The following is a 14,314-nucleotide window of genomic DNA, read 5'->3' on the forward strand; positions in this document are numbered from 1 at the left end:
CCCCCCTCCCCAAAAAAAAAAACCAACACACTGGGGACAGGGACCCCAGAGGCAGGTGGCTGGGGGGGGGGCACGAGGATGAAGGAGGGGGCAGGTGGGGATGGAGGCGAGCAGCGGCGCTGTGTGGATGGGGGGGGGCCCATGGGACCCCCCCGGGGCAGGCTGGAGGCTGAGGAGGTTGTGAGGACTCAGCCCCCACCTGAGGAGGGGGGGGGCACATTTGCAGCGTGTCCCCCCTGCCCTGTGGGGGTGCAGAGGGAGGGGGGATGAGGAGGTGACGTGGGGGGGGGGGCAGTGGGAGCCCCTGTGCTGGGGGGTGATTTAAGGGGGGGCACCCCAGACCCCCCCAACCACCCCCCTCAGTGTATGGGGGAATGCTCTGTTATAAGACCCCCCCCCCAAAAAAAAAGCTCCATTTTGCTTTGGGGGTGGGGGGCACGCAGAACTGGAAGACCCCCCCCAAAAAACAAATAACCAGGCTGATGGAGGGGGGTGTCCTTCCAGCCTCCCCCCCAGGGCTGTAATTGGGGGGGGGGGGGCGAACTAGGCCCAGTCCCCAGCAGTGTGTGGAGAATTGGGGGGGGGCCAACAGCTCTAGCTACTAACCTGGGGGGGGGGGCTAGCAAAGCTGGGGGGGGGGCACCGGAGAGAGTTTATGTTAATATATTTTATTTAATAAAAGCTAAAACCCGCAGAGCCTGCGTGCGGCCCCCGCCTCGTGTGTGTGTCCCCCCCCCATTTAGCAGCCCTCCCCCCCCCCAAAAAAAAAACCCTCTGTCTCTTGTTGCAAAATGACTGTTTGGGACCCCCACCCTGTAATCCCACGGGGGGGGTACCTGGTGCCCCCCCACCCCTGCTGGGATGCTGGGGGGGGCAGCACTGTATATTTCCCCCCCCCTTGCCCCCCCCCCCCCCCCGACCGCGCTGACTGTGTACAGCTCCTATAAAGAGATGGAGATGAAACCCAACCCTGGAGGGTCGCGTGGCTCTGTGGGGGGGGGGAAATTGGGGTGAAAACGCAGGAAAAAGGGTAAAATAGACCCGGCTGGGCGGGGAGGGGGCAATGTGCTTGTGGGGGGTCACAATGTGCTGGAGGGGGGGGGGGGGAAGGCGAGGGAAGGGAGGCGCAGCCCTCGGCCTCTCTCGGCTGGCTTTTATTGCGTTTTTATATAATATATATTCAAAACTTTGACAATAATTTTACCTCGATCCCGTCCCGTCCCCGCTGGGTTCCATACATATAAAATTAGGCCTCTACGCGTGGGGGGGGGGGGGGGGGGGGGGCACGGGTCGGGGGGTGGGGTGGGGAGCCCTCACCACCGCTCCCCCCAAAAAAGAAAAAAAAGAACTCTAAAAGTAACAGAAAATTCAAGGACCTTCCTGCCCCCCCCCCCCGCCGACCCCCCAAACCCACCCCCCCCCCGGGCTCCGGCACTGACCTGGGAGGGGGGGGGGCAGGGGGGGGTTGTGGGGGGGCCAAAACCAAGTGAAATCACTGATATGTACAAACTAGATAAGCAACGCTCTGCAAACACCCCCGGGGGGGGGGGGGAAAGGGGGGGGACACAGCCCCTTGGGGGGGGGCAGACACCGGCCAGAGCCCCCCCAGCTAGGGAAGAGCCCTGAAGAATGCAGGGGGGGGGTGTGGGGAGGGGGATGGGGGCCACATCCCCCCCTCACCCCCCCCCCCCAGCAGGAAGGGGAATGGGGAGGGGGGGGCACTCCTAGGGATGGGGCTGGGGGGGGGGCGCACGCTCCTGCTAGGAACTTTAATGCAAAAATCCCCCCCCACACTCCCTCCCATCACCGGGGGGGGTCCTGGGGAGGGCAGGGTGCCCCCCAACCCCCCCCCCCCCCCCACGGGTGGGCTGGGGCTGCGAGGCAGAGGAGGAAGGGGCGGTGGGGGGGGGTCCTTACCATGTCAATAAAAAGCTCAAAGTGTTAGTAGGGGGGTGCCCGGAGCCCCCCCCCGCCGCCCCGGGGCTCGGGGGGGAGGTGGAAAGTGTGGGGGGGGTGAGGGGGGGGCTCACGAGGGCATGCACTGCACCCGGTCCGGGCCTTCCTCCTCCTCATCCGAGCTGTCGGAGGAGCTGGGGGAATCGTCCGAGTCCCCGTCTGGCGCCCCGGGCTCCCGTCGGCGCTGCTGGGGGGGGGGGGCAGAGAAGAAAAGGAGGGGTTTAGAAGAGGGGGGGGGCACCGTCCTGGTGCTCCCCAGGAGGAGAGGGGGGTGGGGGCACCTACCCGGTGGTGACGCCGCTGTCGGAGGTGGTGCATGAGGAACCAGAGCATGTGGCTGTCGAACATGTCGGTGTGGTGCAGGCTGTCCTCGTCCCGCTCCAGTTTGTTTTTCTTGATCACCTGCGGCCACCCAAAAAATTTGTGGGGGGTCAGGGGGGGTTGGGGGGGCAAGGGAAGGGGTCAGGGGTTGGGGTCCCGGCAGCCCCCGGGGGCTGTGGTCTCACCTCCTTGAGGCCCGTGAGCTCCGTGGGGTTCTCGGCTGTGGGGGCCCAAATTTTGACGTCGTGGTCGAGGCCGCTGGTGGCCAGGACGGGGAGGTGGGGGTGAGGCTCCAGGCAGTTCACCTGGGGGGGGGACACACAAATGGGGGGGGGCACAACGTGATGGTCAGCCCCGTGGGGACCACAACCAGCACCACCGGTGAGGCTGATGACCCCAAACCCATCCCCTTGGGGGCTGCGTTACCCCAAATCCTTAACAGGGGGGGATGGAGGTGACCCCAAACCTGCTGGGGGGGGCGTTGCTGTGGTCCCGTGGCCCCCCCTCCCCGTGCTGCCAGCCCCTGGGCCGGTGCCAGCGCGGAGCCGTCCCCACGCCGCAGCTCCCAGGGCTGCAGAAAGGGCTCGGTGAGCCCTGAATAACGCGCGGGGCGCCCGGCGGGAGCAACAAAAGAGAGGGGGGGGGAAAGGGAAAGAAAAGAGAAAACCCAGAAAAAGGGAAAGAAAAAAGGGGAAACCCCCAGAGCCTGGGGGGCAGCGAGGAGGAGCCCGGCCCGGCCAGGGACCCGCAGCGGGGCCGGATCCTGCCCGGTGCCGGGGGTGGCGGTGCCAGCGGGTGCCAGGAGCTGGCACGGGGCCGCGGCCACCCAGACAAAAGGCGACTGTGGGCCGGGGGGGGGACTGGGGTGGGATTGGGGTGGCTGCAGGGAGCCCCGGAGGGACGTGGGGATGCGACGGAGCCGCTGCAGCCACCTCGGGACCAGCCCTGCACTGGGAGCCCCCCCCCAAAAGCTCAACGCCCACCCAAAATCTGGCACCTGCGGGCCCCCAAAGCGTCCCCTCCTCTCCCATCCCTGAGCCCACTGGGGACAGGCAGTGCCCGAGCACCCCCGAGCCTGCCCCAGCTCTCAGCCCACAGTGTGGGGGGGGGCCCAAAATGGGCAAAGCTCCCCCCCCTCCCATCACCACAAGCTGGTGCGGGGGCAGCGGCCGCCTGGGACCTGCCCGTGGCCGGCCAAGAGCCTGGGAAATTCGGCTCGGGGCCGGCCCCGCTGCAGCTGCGGCCCCGTCCCCTGCACCACGCAGCTGCAAAACCCCCGGGGAGCAGCGCCCGGAGCCGGCCCCGCAGCTCGGGCGTCCTCACGGCTCCGTGCTCGTCGCTGACAAGCACCCAGAGGGGTTTTTTACCCTGTTTTTCCCCCCCCGGAGCTGTTTGGGGGCTCAGATCCCCTCGGAGCAGCGCTGGGGTGGCAGGGCAGGGAGCAGCTCCCTGCCCAGACCCCGTGGGGACGGTGACACCGAAGCCCTGAGGATGGCAGCGGGGAGGTGCTGAGCACCCCACGGACATGGCTTTGGGGGCTGCTGGGGCCCCTGCTTGGCTTCTGGGGGGAATTCAAGGGGAATGTGTGAAAAAGGGAGGAAAAATGGTGTAGGAGTGAGGAACCGGAGGGCAGCCAGCAGCCTGGGGGGGGGGACAGCACGTGGGGCACAACTCACCACGCCGCCCTTGTCGCCCTCCATGAACTGCACGATCTGGCAGGACGATTTCTCCCACAGGAAGATGTGGCCGCAGTCGCTGCCGCTCACCACGAACTCGCTTTTTGGGCCGTAAAAATTGACGCCTTTCACTGCGGGGAGAGAAACGAGCAGCCCGAGGCCGTCAGCAGCCGGGCAGAGCTCTCCCTGCCATGAATTCGCTTCCTGCCTGGCAGCCAGCGAGTTTCCAAGGTTACCGGCGTGGATCTCTTCCGTCCCCAGCCACATAATAGCTCATTCTTTGCAAGCCCCAGAGTTTGTGTTAAGGGTCTTTCAGAGGGGGATGAGAGGTGCGGAGCTGCAGAATCGGGCTCCAAGCGGGTGTTTTACCCAGCCGGGCTGCTCTGGGGACAGCTCCCCGAAACCCCAAAAGCCTCAGCCCAGCCCCTCAGCCCCCCACATGCCGATGGGGAAAGGGCTGCGGAGGTGGAGGGGCTGGCAGGGAGCCGGGAGAAGCCCCCGAGCCCCGGCCCTGCTGCCTGCAGGAGCCGCCCCGGCCCCGCCGCCCTTACCCGTGGCGTTGTTGCGGTGTCCCTTGTATCTCTTGATGTACTCGGCCCCATCGCTGTGCGAGGAGTTGAAGAGATAGATGTCCTCGTCGTTGTAGCTGGCCAACAGCTCTGTGGTGGGAAGGGACAGAGGGGTGTCAGCCGTGAGCCCGTGGAGGTGGCCCCGGCACCGTGGTGCCACCACGGGGCTCCGGACACCGCGGGGCCGGCAGGGCAGGGCTGTACTCACCCGAGCCGTCGTGGCTGTACACGAGGCAGGTGATGTTGGCTTTGGACTCGCTGTTTACCTAGGGGAAACCACACACACAGCTCCCATCCCACCTCCTCCTCCCTCCGAGGCCGCGACCCGCGGGCGTTTCGGCTCTGCGGCCAGCTGCCAGCCAGCAGCGAGGCGCTGCGCCTTCCTAAGCCGGGGCTGGGCTTTAAGGACACTGCGAGATTTGGGTCAGAAAAGAAAAAAGCCAGGCCGCTTGCCCGGCTTCCCTCGCTGGTTTCCAGGCAGGAAGCCCGTCAGAGGCTTGGCCAGCGAGCGCAGCTCCCCGGGGAGCGCTCTGTGGATCCAGCCCCACCGCAGGCTCCAGCCCCCAGGCAGAGCCCGTCCGTGCCCTGTTTGTCACACAGCACCGGGGTCCCCTGCAGCCACACAGCCCCCGGGCTCAGCACGCCCCGAGCCAGGCTCAGAAGTGGCACGCAGGGACCATGGGGCCACCATCCGCCCGGCCACGGTGGCCAACGAGAGCCGACGGCCACCGCTGACGTCCCCGCGGTGCCCCAGCCCCACGACCGCGAGCGCTCACCAAGTGGTGGGGGCAGAATTTCTTCAGCACGCCGTTGTTCTCGTTCTCGTCTATCTTCCGCTGGTCGTAGATCCTGGGGAGGGACGGCAGACGTGGGACGCTCGCGTCTCAGAGCCAGGGAGCACAGAGGGCGAGGAGGCCCCACCGCCGACCCCGCTGTGCCAAGACCGGCCCTGACGCTGGGGCAGGGAGCTGCGGAGCTGCAGGCGGCCGGGGCTGGCAGCAGTCGTGGCCAAAGCAGCTTAATGTCACCTCTCGTTACGGCGGGGGCACCGTCTGGTGGCTTCTGACAGTGTCAGAGCCCGGGGGCACAAAGGCCACGGCTTGGCGAGGGGGACGTGACCACCTGGGGGGGGCCCTGGGCTCCTCGGGGTCCCACGGGAGGGGTTCACCTGATGCGGGGGCACCCCAGGAGCCACCCGGGGCAGGGCAGGGAGGAGAAACGTGGCTCAGGACACGGCAGGGAAAGGCAGCAGAAAGCAGGAGGGGGGAGGAAGCCGTGCCGAGGGCTCTTTGGAAAGCCGCTGAGCCAGCTTGACGCCGGCGCCGCTGCTCGTGAGCAGCCTGCAGAGCCCACGTGTGAAGTGCCGGCGTGCCCCGCGCCCCGGGAGATGCCGCCGGCACGCCAGACGCCCGCGGGGCTGTCGCTGCGGGGAGCTGACGCCGCACGAGCAGTCCCAGAGCCCGGAGCCGCGGCCCCGACGCAGCCGCAGGGAGCTGAGCGGCACCACGGGGGGCTGCAGAGCCCATGGGGGGGGCTCAGGGGGAAGCCTTTGGGCAAAAAGGCTGCTGGCACTGCTGGGCAGGGGGCTCAGCAGCTCTTCTGTAAGGCCTGGAAGCTCGGGAGGGGACTGGGGTAGGAAGGGAGGGGAAACTTGGCTCCGTGCGCTGCAGGTGCCTGTGCTGGAGCTGCTCGCCGCGGGCCATGGGCCTCTGCCAAAAAAAAGCAGGTGCCAAATATTTGTGGTTTAACCCCCCCAGCTCCGGGAGAGCTCCGCGCTGATGTGGGAGCCAAGGAGGCAGCAGCTCCAGAGCAGGAGGACGCTGCCCTGAGCATCTGAGGCCAGAGAGGGGAGAGCTGGGGGCAGGAGGGACGGAGACACAGCCTGCAGCTGAGGGGTGCTCCATGGGATCAGGGTTGTGTGCTGTGCCTGCAGCCCTGCAGGGGGACAATTCCTGGCTGGGGGCTTCGTGGGGAGGCAGGGGCAGGAGGGGAGGCCGTGAGCCTTCCCCGAGCCTCTGATGCGCACGGGGCACTGTGGGTGGGCTGGGGACTGGCGGGAGCCGTGGGTGCAGCTCGTTAGGAGAATCATTAGGAGAATCGCTGGGCCCTGGGGGAAAGGCTGAGCCAGCCCCAGGGCGCGCTGGATGCTGGATCCCAGCGCTAACCCTCAAAGGATCCAAATCCTCCTCTGCTAATCCCACTTGCCTTCGTGCTGCTTCGGAGGCATGAATGGTTTGAGCCACAAGTGGGCCTGGGGGGGGGGGCTCGGAGCTGGCTGGGCGCCAGGTGAGCCCCCCCAGGGATGCTCGTGGCTGTTTTGGGGGCTCGGCTGACCCAGGCTGAGCACGGACTCACCTCACAAACTGATCTCTGCCTCCCACAGCAAACTGGTAGGTGTTCGCTGGGTTCACGTAGATGGTGTACAGACCCACTTTCTTCTCCTTTTCCTTTGTCACAACCAGTTTCCTTTAAGAGACGAGGAATAATAATAACAAAACAACAAAAAAAATCCACCTCGGATTCAAAACAGGGTCCAGATGGGAAACGCAGGAGCTCCGCGAGCCTCTTACTCACTCCCAGAGAAAAAAAAAAAAAAAACAACACAAAAACAGCCAAACCCACCCAAGCATTTCAGCTTCCAAAGCGGAGCGAGCACATGCTCCGTCTGCGAGTCAAATAGCGCAGGGTGAAATCATCCCCTGGCGTTTGCCTCCAAAAATGTCTGAAGGGGTTTTTCACGGCCCAGGCTGAAGCCTGACGGAGCCGGACAGCCAGCAGCGAGAGCGGAATCAGCTTAGCTCCAAAGCCGAACCCCTCTGCTGGTATTTTTCCCCACCCGTCTGGCTGTAACGAGGCCCAGATTTAACGAAATCCGCCACACAGCAGCTCCCCCTCCCCCAGGAGTCTGGGCTGGCTGTTTAGGCTCCGTAGACACGCACACAAACCGAGGCAGCATCCTCGAGAAGGAACAGCCAGCTCCAAAGCTTGTCTTTCTTCTAATTATACCGTTCAGCTTAACGAGAGAGGGGAGCTGCCTACGGGCTGCCTGCGCACGCTGACAGCTCCCTGCACCCAGCCCCAACAGCAGCGTGGATCCACGAGGGGCGAGGGGGGGGACAGACCCCAGGGCGCCGGCCGACAGCCTCCTCCCCAAACCGAGCCAGCAGATAACCGGGGGGGGAAGGGATGGGGATTAAACGCCCCGGCAGTTTTGGCCCTGGTTATGAAACAGATGGGTTCAGGGCTGCAGACAAAAGCCCTCGCACGCGCAAATAAAACCCCAGCGCTGGGAGACGAGCCCCGAAGCGCTGGGTTCTCAGTGGGATCAGCCTTAAAACAATGTTGTGATACGCTGGGAAAGCCCCACGCTGCCAGAACCGGGCGGCTGCTTGAACGCCCGCCGTGGATTTAGCTCGGGAGCTCGTCAGGAGCAGCAGATCCCGCTGCTGCACGGGGTACGATCCCGCACGCCCCGCCCGGCTGCTCGCTAATTAGTGTTTTCCAATTAACTCGTGATAGCGCTCGTGTGATGAGCGAGGCAGACGAACTCCGGGCTCTGTGCTGCTGCCGGCACCGAGGGGCTGCTCCCCGAGCACCCGGAGGGGCCGGGACCCGCAGCACAACCCGTCCTCGTGCGGGACGGCCAGACCCAGGTGAGGTCCTGACGCCGCTCCTCCTGACCCCAAAACTCTCAATTTAATGTCCCCAGCCTGGCAGCAGGACCCTGAGCCCTACACGACCGAGCCCCGGGGGCCTCGTCCTCCCCCCACGATCCCGCAGCAGGAGCAGGGCAGAGGAATACTCACGAGGCAGGCCGGTCTTGCCGCAGATCAATGGTGAAGACTACAGCATCTTCACCTGCTGATAGGAAAGTGCATGGAGAATCCGGTTCTAGGGCCAGCTGGAAGATAAATACTCGGGCATTGGTTCCCTTTTCACCCGGCAAAGGGCTAAGATCCCTTTCTCCCAGCAAACCGTCAGCAGGAGCCCCCCCAAAACCCCGCAGCTCTGCGCCTGCCCCTCTGCCTTACAGCCCCAGAGCCCCTCCTCGTCCCGCGCTGCCCTCGGAGACGGGGGGCAGTGGGTAGGAATTATTCAAGGCCCACTCCCCCCACGGCTCTGCCCTCGCTCTCCCCAGCGGGGAGGGCCCGCGGGCGTTACGGGGTGCGGGACCCCCCCCACGGAGGCCGTCGGGGGCTCACCTTGTGCGAGGCTCCTTTGTGCTGCGCCACGCGCTTGGTGTTTTTGCAGCACTGGGTGGCGGAGAGCTCGGCCACGCGGACCTGGCCGTCGCGGGCACACATGGCTAGCGTGGAGTCGCCGCTGTTGGGGAGGAACTTGGCCTGCAAGACACCAAGCGGAGGGGCTGCTCCGAGAGCTGGGGGGGGCGCGGGAGGACGTGGAGGGTCCGGAGAGGATGGAAACAGGAGGGGCGCGTCCTCAACCCCCTCCCCTGGTGGCTCAGCCTGCCCCGACGGGCTGGGTTGGCTGAGAGATCAGCGGGATCTCGTTTTGGGAGAGCTGAGAGCCATGGGGGAGACGTGGGAAGGTGCTGGTGGTCCCAGCGCCCCTCCAGGCTGCGGCTGAGCGGGGCTCCGGGCCCCCTCTGGTGGTGGCAGGGCTGTGGCACGGCACCGCACGGCCCGGCATCCCCCAGCTGCTCCCAGAGTGGGGCTGGGGGGTCCCAGCAGGATGGGACACCCACCCCCTGCCATCCCGGGGCATCCCAGCCGTGTGGGACACCCATCGGAGGCAGGACACCATGGGACAGCTGATTTTAGGGCACACCGGGGAATTTTGGTGGCTGATTACCACCTCTAAACCCTCGCAGCCAGCTCTCAGCTTGAAAATTAACCTCTCCTGCCCTGCACAGCGCCACGGGGGCATATCCCACACCCCCCCCCCAGCTTGTAACCACCCCGCTGGGTGCGCTGCGACACCCCCAAACCCCCAGGGACCACAATGGGGGCTCCCCACGCCCCCCCCCTCACCTGGAAGACGTTGCTCTTGTGTCCGCTCTCGAACTCCAGCACCGGCTGGCGGCGGACCCAGTCCCACACCACCACCTTGAGGTCGTCGCTGCCGCTGGCCAGCCAGGTGCCGCGCTGGTTAAAGTGCAGGGTGTTGACGCAGCCCGTGTGGCCCTCCAGCCCGTGCTGCAGGCGGAAGCGCTGCACGAAGACGCGGGCGCCGCAGGCCTCGTAGACGAAGCGGGAGCTGGAGCCCAGCTCCCTCTCGCGCAGGGCGTGCACGGCCTGCCAGCGGGGCTGGGGCAGCGCCGTGGTCTCCGAGGACACCCAGTCCTCCAGCGCCTGCTCGTCGTCCGAGGAGTCTTGCTCGTGGTTGGCGCGCTTGCGCTGGGCGCGGCGGTGGGCGCGCTGCTCTTCCTCCTCCTCCTCCTCTTCCTCCTCCGAGTGCGAGCGCTCCAGGGCCCGGCTCTCCTCGGTGATGGAGTAGTGCCCGGTGTCGTCCATGCTGTCCGAGTCCTTCTCCTCCCCCGAGCTCTCCGTGTCCGTGTCCCGGCTCTCGGCGCTGGTGCGGGTGGGCCCCCCGTCGTCCCCCGTCAGGCTGAGGCTGAGGTCGGAGGCCTCCACCTCGATGCCCGAGGAGGTTTCTCGGCCTTCCTCGGCTGACATCTCCTCGGGGCTGCTGGACAAGCTGCCTGCACGGTGGGGGTGACACCGTCAGCCTCCCGGACAGACCCAGGGCCCCGCCGAGACCCCAGCCTCGCCCCCCAGCCCTCTCCCCGCAGACAGTTTCCCACCCCAGTGCTCAGTTTCCACACCCCCACCCCAATTCCTTCCCCACCCAAAGGCCCATTTCTGCTCCCACCGATGAGCACAAGCACCCAGAGCCCCCCCTCGCCCCCTCACAGGGTGGGTGGGCAGCAGGGACGAGCCCCCAGCCGCCCACCCCCCGCCCTGCGCCCAGCGCCAGCCTGCAGCACCCAGCCTCCCACCGGGCTCCCCCCTCTGACACCCCCCCCCGAATGCCCCTGGGGACACCTCGCAGGGCCGGGAGCCCCCCCCGAGGGGTGACCCCCCACTCACCGTTGACGATGTCTGTCTTCCCGTCCATGCTGCCCCCCCTGTCCGACATCTCGCTGCCCCTGGAGGGAGAGGGAGGGAGCAGAAGCTGGAGCTGGGACAGGGACCAGAGCCCCCCCCCCCCCACTCGCTCGTGGCCCCTCTCCCTAAGTGAAACATCCCCGGAGGGACCCCACGCTCCTGAGGGGCTCGTGGAGCCCCAAACCCCAAAAAAAACCCAAAACCTCTCCCTCCGCGAGCCCATGGGGGGGGACGGACCTGTCCCAGATGTGCTCCGTGTGAGTGACCCCCCCCCAAAACCCCTCTGAGACGCAAGGGGCCAGCTCCTGTCCCTGCAGCCGCAGAAACACCCCGGCACCTCGGAGCTGCTCGAGAGGGGGGGGGTTGATTTCCTCCCCCCCCCCCCCAGCCACAGGTTTTAAAACCTCTCCCCATGCTCTGAACCCCACCCCCAGCACCACCGGTGACGCTGCCGGATGGGGAGCATCCGGGGGGGGGTCCCCACAAAGTGCCCGGGGGCAGCAGCTCCCGAGGGTGTCCCCCCCCCCCCCAAAAAACAACATGGCAAGGAGTGGCAAGGGGAATTTGGGGGCCGTCACCTCGTGGGGGGGGGGCACGGGGGGGAGCCGGAGCGGAGTCACGAGCAGCAGCAGGGCTTTTGCCAAGGGGGAGGCAAAATAAAAACATTTTAGGCCGGCCGGGCTGGCTCCTGGTTCCTGGCTATTTTTAGCCCCTTTTTGGGAGAAATTCCTCGGGGAGAAGCTCCCTGGGGGCAGGCAGAGGCGCCCCGCTTCCCTGGGGGGGGATTAACCCCTGGTAATTAACACCCGGTGATTAATTAACCCCCAGTAATTAACTCCTGCTCCTCTTTAACAAGGGGGCCCCCAGCAGGCGGGTCCTGCCCCCCCCCCGGGGGGGTTTCCCCTCCCGCATGCAGGGCTTGGACTTGGTTCACAGCGGTGATTGCCCCCCCCCCCCCCAATTACCCTAATTACTCATTAACGCTGCTGAGAGGGACAAGGAAATCCCCTGGAGGGGGGAGGAATCAGTCGGCCCCGGGGGGGTCGGGCCCTAAAAATCCCCCCCTCGGTGCACAAAAAACCTCGGGGGGGGGGACCGGGACGGCTCCTCGGGGTGAAGGACTCGGGGGGGGGGGGGGGCTCCTCGGGGGGGCAATCCTGGAATCCTGGGGGGGGGGAATCCGGGGGGGGAGGTTCTGAAGTGGGGGGGGAATCCTTGGGGGGGCTCCTCGGGGACCGCCCCCCCCCCCTCCCGGGGCATTTCCCGGCCCCGTGTCTCCCCCCCCGGCTCCCCACGGGATCTGCCGGCACCGGGGGGGTGCCACGGGGGGGGGGGCTGCAGGGCGGTGTCTAACGGGGCCAAACTGGGGTTAACTGGGTCTTACTGGGTTAAACTGGGCCTTACTGGGTCCCTGGGGCATTCCCCGGGCGTTTGCAGCCGCCCCAGCCCCAAAAAACCCCCAGCTCCGTGGCATCTGGGCTCCCCAGGACCCCGGGGGGGGGGTTTTGGTCCAACCGGGACCCCCCCGGCCCCATTCCCACCCCCCTGGACCCCCCCAGACCCCCCCGGTGCCGGGATTGCCGCCGGTTCCCCCCCCCCCCGGCACCGCGCGGGCTCCTCGGAGCCGCTTCTATTTAAGGAAAGTTCCCTCAGCGGGACGGGGGGGGGCGGGGGGGGAGCTCCGGGAGCCCCCCCCCCAGCATCCCGAGCTTCATCCCCCCCCCCCCAAATGATTCCAGCAGGGGGGGCTCTGCCTCGTTACGGGGTCACCGGGCTCGTTAGGGGGGCACTCATTAAGCAACCCCCCCCCGTGACTCCAGGGAGATCCCCGATCCCTATTCCCCCCCCCAATTAATTCCTCCCCCAATAAATTTCTCTCCCCCCCCTCTTAATTTCTCCCCCCCTCCTCATTAACTCCCCCCCTTAATTAACAGACCCCCTCTCTGGGGTCTCTGCATCCCCCCCAGCCCCTCTGTGCCCCCCCATTCCCAGGTTCTTCACGGGGGGGGGGGGTCCCGAGGGGCTTTTTTTGGCAATAAAATCACAGGACAGCGAGGACCTCCCCTAATTAACACGGTTAATTACGGTTAATGAGGCCCCGCAGCCCCCAGCCCGCCCCTTTCCAGAGACTGCAGCTCCTCGGGGGGGGGGTGGTGTGTGTGTCCCGGTTTGGGACAGCGGTGCCACGGGGGGGTGGGGGGGGGGACACCGGGGACCGTCCTGGAAGGGGGGGGAGGCCCAGGGGTGACACGGGGCAGGGTGGGGGCGCTTGGGACCCCCCCCCGGTGACCCCCCCCCACCCCCCAGAGGAATGACAACAGCCTGGGGGCTGCAAGGAGTGGGGGGGGAGGGGGAGGGGGACGGGACCCCCCCGCGCCCCCTCCTAAGGACCGGAGGGGATTTTGGGGCAACGGGAACAGGTCCTGAGAGTAAAATTACCCCCCCCCGGTCCTGGGTGTGGGGGGGAAATCACCCCCCCCGGCGCTCCCTGTCACACACAGTGTCCCCACAGGGGTCTTAGGGACCCCCCCCAGAGGAACAACCGCCCCCTAAAGTCCCCCCCCAAGATGTGAAACCCCCCCCCCAGGAGCAGCAGGACCCCCCCGCCCCCCACCCGGCAGGTCCTTGGGAGCAGCACAAACACCCCCAGGAGACCCCCCCAGTGCCCCCCCCAGCAGCACCTGAAGGCAGCGGGGACCCCCCCCGAAGGCTCAACGACCCCCGAGGGTCACCGGGACCCCCCCGGGACTCCAGGACCCCCCCAAAACATCCCGGGGGCGCCCCCCCCGAGAGGCAGCGGCCCCCGGGTCCCCCCCGGGACCAGCAGGGCCCTCCCCGGACCACCGAGGCCCCCCCGGGACCACCGGGGGCCCCCCCAAACGCTTCCCGGCACCCCCGGGCCCCCCCCGTTATGAACGGGACCCCCCCAAACACATCCCCAGCCCCCCCCCGGGCCCAACCGGCCCCCCCGTGCCCCCCCTTGGGCCGATAACGGCACGGCGGGACCGGGCCCCCCCCACCCCCCTCAAGGCCCCGGGGCGCCGGGAGGAGGCCTCGGGGCCCCCGGTAACGGCGGGGGGGGGTGCGGGGGGGGACAAGGCCGCCGCCACCGGGGCCTGGCCGGGCCCGGGAGGGGGAGGAGGGAGACCCCGGCCCCCCCGGGGGTCCCTCCCCGCCCGGGGGTCCCGCACCGACCCGACTGCCGCCGCCGCCGCCGTTCAGGCGCTGCCCCCGCGGCCCCCGGCCCGCAGCGCCATCTTGGAGCGCCGCCTCCGCGGGTCGCTTTACGGCGCCGCGCCGCGCTTTACGGCAACGGCCCGCCGCGCGACAGCACGGCCCCGCCCCCCTGCTGGCGTCGCCGTGGCAACGGAGGCCCCGCTCCGCCCCCTCCCCCTGCCGGGCCCCTCCACGTGACGGCGGCGTCCTCACGTGACCCCCGTGTTTGTGTAGGGTCGCTCAATGTTTGTGTAGGGTCGCCCCTGTTTCTCCCCATATTATTGTAGGGTCGCCCTTGTCCCTCCCCCCCATATTATTGTAGGGTCGCCCCTGTTCCCCCCCCGGCCCCCCCCATGTTATTGTAGGGTCGCCCAAAGTTATTGTAGGGTTGCCCCCAGTCCCCCCCCCCCCCATATTATTGTAGGGTCACCCAATGTTATTGTAGGGTCACCCTCATCCCTCCCTCCCTCCCCCCCCGTGTTCTTGTAGGGTCTCCTCAGTCCTTTCC

The 14,314-nt window shown here is 67.2% G+C and overlaps 1 protein-coding gene across 2 annotated transcripts; it reads right to left on the reverse strand.

Annotated features, from left to right (window-relative positions):
* Positions 1-886: 886 nt before the first annotated feature.
* Positions 887-13,936, reverse strand: DCAF8 (DDB1 and CUL4 associated factor 8). Of its 2 annotated transcripts, none has more exons than XM_072027922.1 (13): positions 13,786-13,936; positions 10,573-10,631; positions 9,514-10,184; positions 8,725-8,865; positions 8,329-8,423; positions 6,878-6,988; positions 5,299-5,371; positions 4,731-4,788; positions 4,505-4,612; positions 3,954-4,084; positions 2,463-2,582; positions 2,242-2,358; positions 887-2,140 (listed from the first exon to the last, which is right to left on the reverse strand). In XM_072027922.1, exons 2-13 carry the CDS (start codon positions 10,619-10,621, stop codon positions 2,027-2,029), a joined length of 1,788 nt encoding a protein of 595 aa, XP_071884023.1. In that variant the 5' UTR covers positions 10,622-10,631; positions 13,786-13,936; the 3' UTR covers positions 887-2,026. The 2 variants fall into 2 exon arrangements, with proteins under 2 accessions (XP_071884023.1, XP_071884022.1); XM_072027921.1 differs by having other exon boundaries at positions 887-2,143.
* Between the last annotated feature and the right edge of the window lie 378 nt (positions 13,937-14,314).

This window comes from Anas platyrhynchos, chromosome 26 (genome assembly GCF_047663525.1).
Source record: "Anas platyrhynchos isolate ZD024472 breed Pekin duck chromosome 26, IASCAAS_PekinDuck_T2T, whole genome shotgun sequence".
In the NCBI taxonomy this organism is placed as follows: Eukaryota; Metazoa; Chordata; class Aves; order Anseriformes; family Anatidae; genus Anas; species Anas platyrhynchos.

Coding starts and splice junctions, on each gene's coding strand:
- DCAF8 (XM_072027921.1), bottom strand. CDS start 10,621: ATGTCGGACAGGGGGGGCAGCATGGACGGGAAGACAGACATCGTCAAC. Junction 5,372..6,877: donor GGCAGAGATCAGTTTGTGAG/GTGAGTCCGTGC, acceptor GTCCCTCCCCAG/GATCTACGACCAGCGGAAGA. Junction 4,085..4,504: donor ACACCGCAACAACGCCACGG/GTAAGGGCGGCG, acceptor CTCTCCCCGCAG/TGAAAGGCGTCAATTTTTAC.